Below are 13,651 nucleotides of genomic sequence, written 5' to 3' on the forward strand. Positions count from 1 at the left end.
TTCAGTTCCACAAGCACCCTGTCACGATACCTTGTCACTGCAAAAAGACAGCTTCTTCTCCCTCTTCCTCCTCTTTTGTTCCTGTTTCAAGCTGCCAAGGCCCACTCTATCTTGGTGTCAGCTCTGGCACTCATTGCACCCTGCAGTCATCTGCACAGCTCTGCTCACTAGCTCAGAAGAAAGTCCTCCACTTTTACTCTTCTGCATGTTAAATTAATTGAATTGCAAAAAGCAGAGGTCTTAAAAGTGGGAAAACTAGCATAAGACACATTGCAGATTGTCCTGCCAGAACCTGGAAGAACAGTGTATCTCCTTTTAGCAGCAGTGAACAGATGAAATCAGCCAAACCCAAGTTGACAGCGCCAAGGTTTTACCCAGAAATGGCCTGCAATGTACATTCTCTTGAAAATGTCTTTCCTTCAGTCATGTGATAAAGTGCTTGATAAAAATTGCTGTGTACATTCTTTGTCTTAAAAATAAGGTCAGATGAGATGGTTGTTTCAATTCCCTTTTTGTTTCCAGCTCTGTGAATCTGTACTTTGTATGTTTGCAGTATGAGTGGAATTAGAGGCTGTTTGCAAGTATTCAGACTAAATGTGTATCTTCCAAATTTACAGAAGGTAATCTCAAGCTGTAGTGTCCTAAGGTGTCCCTGTCTCTGGCCCAAATGAAACAAAGGCAGATTGTGTTTTCTCCCTTTGCCATTCATGGGCCTCTAGTGCTCTTTGAGACCCACAAATGTGCTCATTAAAAGCACCCTACTGGACTGAACCAAAGGCCCATCTAGTCCTGTGTTCATCTCAGTGGCTATAAACAGATGTATAGGGAGCAGCAGGGAAAGCACATATGAAATGTCACACAAGAGCTTGCCTTGTGAGACCATTATTTTTAGAACAGAGAATTTCCTGAGCTGGATGTGGCTGCTGTCTGCTTAGTAACCCTATGTAGATTTCTTTTCCAATTATTTTTCTCCTTGGTTCCAAGTCCATTCTTTTACATCCAGAGCCACTTTGGTAACAAATGCCACAATTCTACTACGGGTGATGCAAACAACACCTTCTTCCCATTGTCTGCACTCTCATTACTACTAGGTTCACTTGATTCCTTCTTAGTTTTTCTTGTGGTTCTATAATATTGGTTCTGGATCGACGGCATCGTTTCAAGTACTTTAACAGACTTAATTTCCATGCACACAGAGTATGTGCAGACAGATATAAAGGTAAGGAGTAGGCAATCGAGGTATTGCATGTGTTTGCAAATGAAAGCCATGGTTGGACCACTGCAGAAGATGCCTCCTCCTGGACTTTTTTTTAGGAAAAGAAAGATTTTTTTCCCCAACAAAAATGTTGACAAACAGTGTTCGTGACCTTGCAATTTATTTCCCGTTGCCAAGACAAAATGTTCCTCTGCCCTCAAGAATTCTGCATCTTCTGTCGCCTGGAGACAAAGAGTTGACGTGAGCAGGGGACCAGGGTTTGAAAATAACCCCTGGGTGGCAGATAAGCGGAAATGTAGACAGCGGGAGGGCAGTAACAGTTTTTGAGGGTGAAACCCCAGATCACCAGCTCCCTTTCTACTGCCCGCCCCGCGCTGCATCTCCAGGGACCAGTGCCAAGGCGCAGCCGGCGCTACCTGAGCGGGCAGCAGCCGCATCTCCGCCCGCGCACTCGGATCGGCTTCTCCCGAGCTCAGCGCTCCTCCGAGCAGCGCGTCCTGCCGGCACTCACTGAAGCTGTCATCGCTGTCATTGAAGGGAGGACTCGGGACTTTGCACCGCGGGAAGGAGCCACGGGCGGGGAGCGCTGCGCTCCTCCGTGCGCCGCCGCTTTCTGCCTGCCGGGCCGGGGCTGGCGGCGGGGACGGCGGCAGCAGCGCTTGGCTCGCAGCCCCGGCGGGGAGCCGGCCCCTTCCCGCGGGGGCAGCGCCGACCCTGCCGTGTGACAGCCGGGGGGGGCCGCTGCTGCCTCGGCGAGCCCGGCTGCGGCGCGGCGGCTGCAGCCATGTGTTTCTCCGCCTGCCAGTGACACAATAACACGGGAAGCGGCGGGAGGGATCCGAGCCTGCCGAGGGGAAAAGTGACCCGAGGCGCTCAGGTGAGCCGGAGCGGCAGGAGGTGGCTGTCGCTGCCCGCCACCCCCGCGAAGAGCTCCGGGGCCGGGCGGGAGCTCCGGAGCTGCGGCGAGTCCCCGCTCCCCGCTCACCGGCGGTGCTGTGCCCGCAGGCCGGCGGCGATGGAAGAGGGCATGAGCAGCATGCAGCAGAAAGCGGCGGAGCTGGAGCACATGGCCGAGGTCCTGCTCACCGGCGAGCAGCTCCGGTAAGCGGTGCCTTCCTCCCGCTCCGCCGGGGACGCGTCCCCGGGGTCAGCAGCAGCCTCGCTGACGGCGAGAGGGGGAGCTTTGGGGGGCGGAGGGCGAGGGTCCCCGCGGACTTGGTTTGCACCGGAGCACCTGCCCTGCTTCCATCGCCCCGGGCTCCAGCCCCGGTTCAGCAGCCATGAGGACGAGGGGCCGCAGCCCGGGGAGCTGGAGCAGCGCTCGGGGGGCTCCTGCCGCGGGCACCGCTGCTCCCTGCGCGGAACAGGAGAGCTGGGGAGAGGCTGCTGCGTCACTAAAGGCATCAAACGCCGCAGGGGACCGGCGTCTTTAAAGATGGAAAACCCCAAAGAAACCGTAAGAGATAAAGTGTCTCGGCACCCCGTGGAGAGGCGAGGCGAGCGCAGGGCAGCGCTCCCGCACAGCCCGGCCGGCACTGACCCCGCAGAGCTGCGCCTCACTCCAAGGGATTGTTTTTATTTCGCATCAGCTGGTCCCAGCAGATGGAAGGGGATCCCTACTGTCAGTGCCAGCAGCAATTAACAGTGCTGTGTGACTGGAGTTGTGAGCAGCGCAGGAACCTTGAAAAAAAAAAGCCTGACTCAGTTAATTTTTAATTTCTGTGGTGTATGCTAGCTATGTGTGCTGGCTGTTACCTGGCTGGCTGTACAGAGCAGAAAAAGAGTAATTTCAATAGTTTCGGTTTGGTGATGGACTATCTTGTGATTCAGGAAGAAAAATCCCATTATAATGTGTTATATGAATAACTAGAAAGAGACAGTAAAAATATTTTTCCAGTAGTTTTATTTGAATTTTCAAAAAGTTTTTTCTCTATCACTGACAAGTGATAGAAATGTTCCCTGCTTTGGCAGATACCATAATTGCTGCTGTTACAGACACTGTTACTGTTTGCATCCACGAAGTAAGGAGAAGTTCTGCTTTGTGATGCACATCACTGATACTCCTGTTGGGCAAGAAAATGTTATTTTGGTGATCTGTCTCCAGTACACACCAGTGCCTCCTCCAAGCTTGAGATTCTGCTTCAAAGTAGCCTGAAGTCACACTTTAGGGTAACAGAGTTCACTGGCACCACTGCATGGTGGATTTGGTGCAGAGTTGGGCATCCAAGTGTCAGATAAGAATCCAACTGTTCCTAATTTATGTTACTAGAAGTTAAAGATTCAGGCTAATACAAAATTTCTATAAGAATCACATTAATCTTTCTGTATATCTCATAGTTAAATGTAAAAGCAAAACCTTTGCAATCTTTCCCTAAGGAGAGACTGAGGAAATGTTATCAAATCAGGCTCCTAGAATCAGCTCATCAGTGTTTCTGTCAATGACAAATGACATTTGTAATTTTATTTATTAAGGTATTGAAACACAGTGGTCTTTTTGAGCTAGGTGATCTGAATATACAAAATAATTATTATTCATCCTGGAAGTTACCTATGGACAATCCTTCATGAATCTGTAAGATGTGCCTTACATCTTCTTGGACTGGGAGTTCATGAACAAGTCAGTGTGCATGATATCTGACTACTGCTGAACAGGGAGATCCACTTTTCTCCTGGCCCTTTTCCTACTACCCAGCAATGTAGTCCCACCTTCTCTTTGTGCCTGCTCGTGTAACTTCTTGGACTTCTTGAAAGCAGATCCAATGTGATGATTTGGTGCGTGGGTTAATTTTCTGATCTTCTGACTTCCAGAAGCCACAGAAGATAGGTGTTGGGAATGTGGAGCCAGGAGGAAGAAATGGATGTAGTGGAGAAGACACAAAATTTCCATTTCCATTTCAACAGTGAGCTGTTGAGTCAGCTGGAGCTATATTATGAAACTGCACCCAAAATTGTCTACTTCCCCCCAGTTTTTTCTTAATTTCATTTTGTTTCTCTGTTGGGATACTCTGTGCAAAAGATTTGTATTCTTTAGTTTTCCAGGCAGTAAAAGCCACAAATAAGTGATAGAAGACTGGCAGGCAGACAAGTTTTAGCCAACCCTGCATTTAAAGTTTCCCTTTTCCTGTCCAAGATAAGCGTATAATTGTTAATGTGAAATGAAAATGTGGAGTGTTTTTGGGATCAAAGACAGTTTCTATCAGCAGCCTTTGGGGCAGGCAAACAGATGATAGAAAACCAGCACACACATGCACTCAAGGCAACATACTATACTCTATTCTTAGATGCTTACAACTGCAGCATTCCCCAGTGGGACTGATGCAGCCAGACAGGTGATTATGTGTGTATTTGGGTGAAAGTGCATGCGAGATGAGCACATTACTTAGGAGTAAAAGTGTAAAATGAAACTGTGAGCATGGTGTTACTAACACAAACCCAACCAAATGGAGGTATTTAAAGCACTCTTGTACTAGACCAAACAGCACGTGTGTCTTAACTCAAATACTTATCAGAGCTGCTTGATTTAAATTCCTTGCAAAGTTCCTAGTGCATTTCTCACTCCAGCCTTATGCATTGCCTCATAGCTCTCATTGCCATGGGCTGTTGCATGTCTGTCCTTCTCTGGCAGGGATCTGATGCAGTGAGGGTTAAGGTTGCCTGGCAGCATCCTGGTAAGCCTGGCTTTGCACACTGGCAGTGCCTGTGGTGGGAATGGAAGCCCTGTGCCCTCTTCCACTCCCTAGACAAGTGCACAGTGACTGGGGGAGGGAAAGGAGTAGGACAGAGAGTTTTTTCGTTCTTCTTGTTCCTGTCTCTTGGTTGCTTGTGATCTGTGTTTTGCCTTTGCAAGGTCAGGAGCCTCTGCCCTGATGTGTGTAATGTCAGATGGCGCCCAGGAACTTGGATGCTGGCACAGGCTGTGATATAAATCCTGGCCCATGGGTGGGGTGGTTTATGGAAAAAGAAATGAGATCTTGAGCTATATGTTAGATAACATGGTAAGTTTTTATATCCAGTACTGTCATTTGCCTCTATACCCAGTAGCTGTCTGAGCAAATGCCTAACTCTTACTTTTGTTTAATAGAAACATACTTTTTAAAGTGAGGACTTTGAAGTTTGGCTCTTGGCAAGCGTTTAAATTATTAAGCTGACAGCTGTGAAGGAAAGCTGAAGATTTCAGCAGTGTGACACACCACAACAGACCCTTTGGCAGCTTCTGTTGCTGTGCAAGAGATTAGCAAGAGCAAGGCGAAAGCTGGGATGGGCACGATCCGGCTGTGAGCTTTGGCACTGATGGTCCTGCAGGGACAAACTGTGAAGACAGCTCCAGCCATCCAAAATCTCAGCTCTCCCCTTTGTTCTGCTGCAGAGATTCTATAGCTGTTCAGTGATGAGCACTCTCTTCTGAGGAGTTGCAACAACACTGCCCTTAAAATGTTTGAGACGACCACAGCGCCTTCAGATTCCTCAGGAATGGGAGAGCTCTTTCCACCCCACTGCATCCCTGCCTGCAAATCTATGCCTGGTACAGCCCTGGGCAAGTGAATGTCCCTGAGCTTCCTTTCCCTTGCTGGCAGTGCCTGAAGGAAGGTGCCACATGGATAGTCCTTGTTGGAAGCTTAATAACGGCACTACTGAAGATGTTAAGAATTTTATCAGGGGAAGAACAATTCCAAGCTCATTTCCCTCATGGCTGAAGGCAACAGGTTGTGCCCATTTCAGCACTGTTTGACAGAAGGATTAAAGTATTATGTCTGGGTTTGAGCACTGACTTGGATAGAGCTGATCTTGCCCACTGGTGACCAAAAGCAGTTTCAATGGGAATGTTTTGATACAGATGCTGGTTGCCTATCTTACCAGCTAGGGCTGTCTGAAATCTCCTCATCTGCTAATTGTTTCTTAATGCCAGATTGTCACCACAATCTTGTATATCTCCCGAGTCCCTCATTTTTTGTAGAAAATGTGCCTAGTAATTCAGCAATCCTCAGGCTTCAGTCGACCAAGCAGCAATATTTAAAGATCTATTATTGTCATTGTCTAGGGTGTGCAGTTCTCTGTAGTAGGTGTAACGTGAATGACTTTTAATGTCTCTGCAGATTTTTGGATCCCTGTTTATCACCAGCTTTCTCAAGAAGATAGATCTTTCCCTATTCACACTTCTGTTAAATGGTTGGGTAAATAAATATGTTTTATTTATACACACTTCTCTAGATGAGGCAGTGATTTTGATAGAATAGTTTTCATAATCAACATTGTCTTTCTTTCTACTTAGAGAAATAGGAAGCATTTCTTAGAGATTTTTCTTTCTTTTGGAAGAGGCAAAAGATTCAACAGGAATTTATTTCCCTTTTTGTCAGAGCTGGTGTATTAGTTTTGTTTTACCTTTGTTTTAAAGGTTTTACGTGGTAAACAGCTGCACATTTTGAAGCTGTAAGACAAAACTAGTTTCACTTGTCTTCTAAAGGTTTCACTTCAAGAACCTTATCACTTTCAGAAGCGATATTAGAATGCATAACTTTCAGAGTCATTAACTTGTGAAGAATGGCAGCACCTACAGGTCCATAACTTTTTTCTTATTCTAGGCAATAAACAGGCACCATTTTTTTCATGGTGATAGGATTGAAAAGTTCATTAGCATTCTAAGGGGCAGAAGGCCCATGGCACATAACAGTGACAGTTTCCAGAGCAATGATATCGAAAGACCCTTAGTGTTAATATATTACTATGATACAGGATTATATAAATTGTATAGTTGCAGAATTTATTAAATGCTATCACTGTGTTTGAAAGTGTGTTAAGACTCTGGTGTAAGCTTATACTCTAAAAGGATTTAAGATATATAATTGTCCAGAGGTCACTTATCCTCAAGCCACAACCCTAGATGTTAAACAATCATCTATACTATTTGAAGAATTGACAGAATTTTTTAAAAAGAGATTTTGTAATCTGCCTAAGACAATTCAATTTTGTACTTCCTCCTCAGGGAGTGATTGGTTTTTCTACCCACTGAATATTTTTCTTGCAACTTGCTTAGTTCTTCACAGTGGTTGCATTTCTCAAGAGCTACTGATTGGGTTCTAACCCCAAGAAAAGTAGTTTTCAGTTGTCTCGCTTGAGAAGACCCTCATATGCCCACTTCTTCAGGATGGATAGAACACAGGGATTATATCATTAGATCTCCATGGAACAGACTCCTCCAGAACTCTCTGTTCAAATAATTTCACTTCCATCAATTTGTTTTCGAAAACCAAGCAACCAAAAAATTGTCTGTTTTTTTTGTGAGGTTTCACCAGAGTGATACACTGAAAGAAAACATGTCAAAGTGAAGGTTGGTAAAGCTGCAAAATGAAGTGTTCTGAAATCAGGTTTCCTGCTAACTCTACCCTATCACAATTTCAATTACATATTTTTGTTACTATAAATTATTTAATTTTTTAAAAGAAATATTTTCAAATTTATGTGTTCATTTTTCTAGAAGCTTTGATTCTTGATGCACTCCTTCACGTGTTTCAATCTTGCCTGTTGGTACTAATCCTAATGACAAACCCCATCTGTATATATATGTGAGATTCCTGGGCCAGGGTCTTTCACTTTCTTATGTCCTCCAGTAAAATTGGGGCTAGTCAACATTTCTAGAAATGAAGATGTAAGACTTTTTTCCTTAGTTCTTTCCTTTTAGCTATGCCTTTTAATAATTCAGCAGCTTTCCTCAAGTGCAGCTCAGAGATCAAGTGGTTAACAACGCATGTGCAAATAGTGATCGTTCTTTGTACATAAGAAGGCAAATGCACTTAAGAAGGCAAATGTTGTGTGAGTGGTTTGTGCTGTATATTTTATGTATTCCATTCCAGATGGAGTCAATCATTAACTTTGGTCTCAGGTTAGCAGAGATTGGCAGGCCAGTTTATGTGTATAGCATGTGCAAGAATTTTTAAAATTTATTTTATGTTAGAAGAGCTGCCTATGAAAAAGTGAAAGAAACTTGTTTCAAAATTGATGGTAATGCAGGGAAGGCATAATGAATGTGCCAAAGTCAATTTAGGTTTGCATTTATTACATAATCCTTGCTTCTGTGGGAACAGTGGCCATAGGCTGGCACCATGACAGAGAAGTCCTCCTATCACTTGTCATTATAATTTACGATTTGTAGCAGTAGTGCCTAGGAATTTGAGCTGTTTATCAGGTCCCAACAGGGGTAGCTCTGAAATAAAATAAAGCCTGTACAACACAAATCTTGGTAACAGTGTCTTGCATCAGTGGTGAGTTCTGAACAGTGAGGGATGGTCTGTGTGAAGCAGCCAAGGTGGGATTCTCTCAGGAATGGGATTTCTGGTTTGGAAGGTCACACCCTGAGCCCAAGAGTGGCATCCTGAAAGCACAGAGAAAAATAACTCCCAAGTGTGGAGATGCAGAGAGGATACAGAAATGGGTAGGGAGCGCTGGGTACTCTCTTTGGGAAAGGATCTGATCTTTTTGTCCCCCAGAGTCAGATCAGTAAAGTAAGAGACTGGAGTCAGGAGGGAGATTAACCAGCTTTTGCTACTGGGTAGATGGAAAAGGATGAGGGAGGAATCAGTGTGTCTCATTTTAATTGAGGTATCTGTAGATTCCAGTACTTTTTGAGGTGTAAACTCACAGAATTGTGGTGCCTTCTGTGATGTAGAACTTAAGAAAGTGAAGGATATTGTCTCAGCAGCAAACGTCAGCCTCTCTGCAGTCCAGCTAAGTTCCTGGCATAGACTTCTTGGTCCCCATCATTAAGTGTCCAAGTACAGTAATTTCACGACTATAAGGCGCACCCTTTTGACTAAAATTTTCCCTCGAACCCGGAAGTGCGCCTTATAGTCTGGTGCGCCTTATCTGATGTACAAAGTTGCGAAATTTGCCAAACCGGAAGTGTGAGCTGTGAGCCGTGGGGGGAGCCGGAAGTGCCACAGCAGTCGGCTGGGGGCGGGCCCAGAGGCCCACGGCACCGCCCCTGCCGGGTGGAGGCGGGCCAAGGGGCCCGCGGCACCGCCCCTTTCGGGTCCAGGCAGTCCCGGGAGCCCATGGCTGCCGGATGAAGGCGGGCTAGGGGGCCCACGGCACCCCCGTTCCCGGGTCCAGGCAGTCCCGGGGGCCCATGGCTGCTGGGTCCAGGGGGGCCCGGTGGCTTGCGACACCGCCCCTGCTGGGTGGAAGCGGGCCCAGGGACCAATGGCTGCCAGGTTGAGGCGGGGCCTTGGCCAGCAACCGCGTGGGGTGAGCTGGGGGCGGAGCCTCGCTGCGAAAAAAAAGTGCACCTTATATTCTGGTGCGCCTTATCTGATCTACAAAGTTGCGAATTTTGCCAACACCGGGGGGGGTGCACCTTATAGTCCGGTGCGCCTTATGGTAGTGAAATTACTGTACTGAGTGCCAGCTTGGTCGTAGCTCTGGACTTGGGGTCTGCTCTCAGAAACAGACATTGCATTTTGAGGCTCAGGGCCCTTCCAACTCTCTAGCTACAGTAATTTCACAACTATAAGGCGCACCCTTTTGACTAAAATTTTGGTCCGAACCCGGAAGTGCGCCTTACAGTCCGGTGCGCGTTATATAATGGACAAAGTTGCGAAATTTGCCAACCTGAATGTGAGAGCTGTGGCCGCCCCAAGCCATGGCAGCCCTGGTGCTGCTGGAGCCCCGGCGCAGCGGGAGCCCTGGACTAGGAACTCCCGCACTGCCAGGGCTGCCGCGTCTCGGGGCGGCCGTGGCTCCCACTTCTGGGTTGGCTCAGGGTGGCCGCAGCTCCTGTGGCATGGGGCTCCCGCAGTGGCAGGCTTGCTGCGGCACAGGGCTCCCAGAGCGCGGGGGTGGCATGGGCTGGCGGGATCACGGCATGGCTCGTGCTTACGGCATCGCTACATGACTTGGGCTGATGGCATCGCAGCGCAGCTCGGAGTGCTGGGGCAGCACGGGCTGGCAGGATCGTGGCGCGGCTTGCGCTTACAGCATCATGGCACAGCCCGGGTGTGGGGGGAAGGAGCCAGCGGTGGCTGCAACCCGGGCGCAGTGGGGATCCAGCGCCAGCCGCAAGCTGAGCTGCACCAGCCAGTGCCGGGCGGGAGTGCCTGGGCCCGCGGCAGCTATGGCTGCCTGGCAGGGGAAGCCGGGACCCATGGCCGCGCCGTGGGAGCCAGGAGCCACGAGCCGCGCCAGCCGGTGCCGGGGGTGGGCGGGAGTGCCGGGCCCAGGGCACAGGGAGGGCACCTGAGGCTGCGTTTAAAGGCTACGCCAATCTGTGAAAAATGTTTGCAAATTGAGCACCTGCCAGTAATTCGTTACTTTGTTGCACACGGTGCAGCTCCTCGCTGCAAAAAAAAAGTGTGCCTTATAGTCCGGTGCGCCTTATATAATGTACAAAGTTGCGAAATTTGCCGACTCCCGGAGGTGCACCTTATAGTCCAGTGTGCCTTATGGTCGTGAAATTACTGTACTTATTTTTATTTTCATAACCCTGGTATTGTTATTCTGTTAATTGCCTTGCTTCTACCATCCTGGCAGAGCAGACTTGTTTAAGTCCCTTTGCTAGCTCAAAGCTACTTTTTTTTTCCTGTGTTCAAGGCCAGTCATGTCCTCAGAATAAGTTTAAGTGAAAGGAGGTTAAGGTGATGAAGAGCTAGCAAAGGGGATCAAACTGGGGAAGAAGCAAGAGCTGATCAGGCTTGGTTCGTGTATCTGGTCTTTGAAGAAGAGCTGTGTTGAGGCTCTAAAGTTTAATAAAACAGAAAATGTAAAGCTTGAGGTCTAGCAGAACCACTGGCATTTGTTGAGGGGAGGATGCATTTCATGTGTTAATCGTGGGTTGTTGGGTTTGTTCTTAAGCAAGACCAGGACATATAAACAATATATTTTAAACAATTTTAATGTATAAACCACTGGAATTAAATAGGTGTTCTTGCCTTCCAGTTCCCTTCTCTGTGTTTCCCCTCCTTTGAACTGACTTAAGCATCTCTGGACCACCACCATGTGGTGACCTACCCTGGGGAAGTGATCAGCAGAGGTTTTGGAAGGCTGGTATTTCAGTTGGGTCAGTTTTACAAACCAATTTACCACAGGACCACAAAAAAGCTTTCTCTGAAGAAGTACAGGGGGAGAAATGGGTGCTGGCTTCCCCCATGTCACTGAAATACGTACGGTTTGAGGCTGTGGTTTACTGATAGAGCAGATCTAACTGCAGGCTGCTACTGCCCCACTCTTATCACTTCCCTTGCACTTCGCACTGGTGTTTGTCTGGGATCAGAAGTTCAGGGAACTGAAGCAGCTGAAGCCAAATAAGAAAAATTTAACTTTCTAAGCAGGTCAGCATGAAGTCACACCGGTGCCAACACTGGGGTGAAGGAGACAGCAGAAACACATGGTCAAGTACAGGGACAGGTGGCAGCAGCTACTGCTAGGTTTGCTTGACCACCCCCTCAGGGCTTAATTTGGTGGATTCCCATTAAAAAAAGTCAGATTCCAGTAGAAGACAGGTTGTAAAAATGGTGTTGCTTTAAAATGCGCAATGCACATGCTGTTACTGAGCAGGAACAGAGACTAAGTTTAACAATGTTTTTTTTTCTTTCAAGGCTTTTACCTTTACTTCTGCACTTGTCACAGTATTGTGCATGAATGGACGTTCAAATACTGACATGTCACGTGTTTTGAAATTTGTACTGTGCAATTTGCATGACCAGCTTATCACCAGTGTGACAGCACTACTTCAGAATGCAACCCTGACCTTAATTATCAGCCATTTACAGTTTTTATAGTTTGCGTCTTAGCAGTGCCTCAATCTAGTAAATGCATTCAGATCTCAAAGGTGCAGTTATGAATGATTAAAAACTGTTCCTTAACTTGCTAATTCAGAGCGAATACAGAAGCATGTTCCCACATCACAAAGCTGTAGTTCTCTATTTCCTTGCAGTTGTGTGGTTGGGTACATGGGCTACCACAGCCATGTCACAAGGATTTGCAGGCAGATGAGAGTTTTCTGGTTTTTATGAGGAACAAGGGGCAGGTCATGCTGTGGGTTTTCTGTGACTATTGGTCCAATGTGTCTGCAGAAAGGAGAAGCAAAATTCCCTTGGACTGGGGCTTCTGCTTCATGGCTGGTGCACTGCATTGATGCATGTCTGAGCCCATGGTGAACAGTCTGCGGGGCTCAGCCAGGGTATCATGGTGTCAGACTAATGCTGATGATGGTGTAAGGGGTGAGATCAGCTGGCCTGAGGTCAGAGGATGGGGACCCTACAGTGAGATTGGCTTCTCAGGGAATCAGTTCTTGACGTTGAAAGTGCAGCTCTGCCAGTCCAGGAGCCCCTTCCAACCCCTGTTCTTGCCCTGCTCAACCCTTGTTCACATGGCAGGTTTTTGGTAGAGATCACAGCAATGCTAGACAGGATTTGGGTGACTCCATCCAAATGGGTCTGTGGCTGTTTGGGTGAGGGTGCCTCCTCTATTAAGGCAGTAAGCACACAGGTGCTCACTTGAAGGTAAAAAATCAAATGACTAACTGTTACTAAATGGTTGATCAGAGCAAAAGCGAATGCACCTAAGAGTTGGTGATAGCAAAGGTGGGAGCTTGAAAGTCCAATATGAATACTGTGACAGAAGAGGAGAAGGCAGTGGAAGGAATCCAGGAGATGGACACTGTTGTTCTTTTTAAGAGCTGTGGCAACTATATTTCCAAGCTGTAATGCTAGATAAAATTCGAAAAAGATCATATTTGTTGGGGACAGTGCATAGAAGACTTGAGGTGGACAAAGGGTACAGCTGTCCTGGAAGGAGCATTGCACAAGGAATCTGCAGAGACCAAAGTTCTTCTGCTGATGCAACACTATCATATTTATCTATATTAATCTTATAGTAATTATCATATAATTATATCCTATATTAATCTTATATGCTATATTAATCTTATATTTTATATGCTGGCTTGGGAAGATCCTCCCACCCCCAGTAACACAGTGGCCATCCAGCACAGTAGCCTTTGACTTCGTGTTATGAAGGCTTGTGTGGGTTTGCTGCCTTGCTTCTCACACTAAGTATGTTGGGTGTTTTTCTATCAGTGTTCAGCTGAACCACTGTACACCCCACTGGCTCTGTGTCTGCATCACTCACCTGTGTATTGGGCCAAATGGGTTTATTGGCAGTTAAAAAGAAATGTTGGTATGTCATGTCTGTTGCTCTTCGTGTTGTGACTTGTGTCTTCAAGCCATTGTGGCTGCTTGAAGCAGCCCTGCCTGTCCGTTTGTGTTTGTACAAGCCAGTCTTGGCCCTGATTTAAGAGGCAAAGTGAATGCAAGACATAATTACAATATGGTTAGCAAAAACAATGATTTTTAATTTAATTGCAATGAGTATTGCAAAATATTCACAGGAAACTGAATTTTTCAGGGCTTATCTGAGGAATCAGTACAACATTTATGCTCATCCTCT

At 46.8% G+C, this 13,651-nt stretch overlaps 1 protein-coding gene across 2 annotated transcripts in view; it reads left to right on the forward strand.

The window, feature by feature from the left end:
• Positions 1–1,956: 1,956 nt before the first annotated feature.
• The window catches only part of DEPTOR (DEP domain containing MTOR interacting protein), an 81,861-nt gene continuing 70,166 nt past the window's right edge, over positions 1,957–13,651 (forward strand). The window contains exons 1-2 of one of the 2 annotated variants that reach the window (XM_033063887.2): positions 1,957–2,093; positions 2,222–2,317. In XM_033063887.2, the coding sequence (XP_032919778.1) occupies positions 2,232–2,317 (86 nt within the window). In that variant the 5' untranslated portion in view covers positions 1,957–2,093; positions 2,222–2,231. The other variant, XM_033063880.1, reaches the window with a different exon arrangement.

This window comes from Catharus ustulatus, chromosome 1, assembly GCF_009819885.2.
Source record: "Catharus ustulatus isolate bCatUst1 chromosome 1, bCatUst1.pri.v2, whole genome shotgun sequence".
Classification (NCBI taxonomy): domain Eukaryota; kingdom Metazoa; phylum Chordata; class Aves; order Passeriformes; family Turdidae; genus Catharus; species Catharus ustulatus.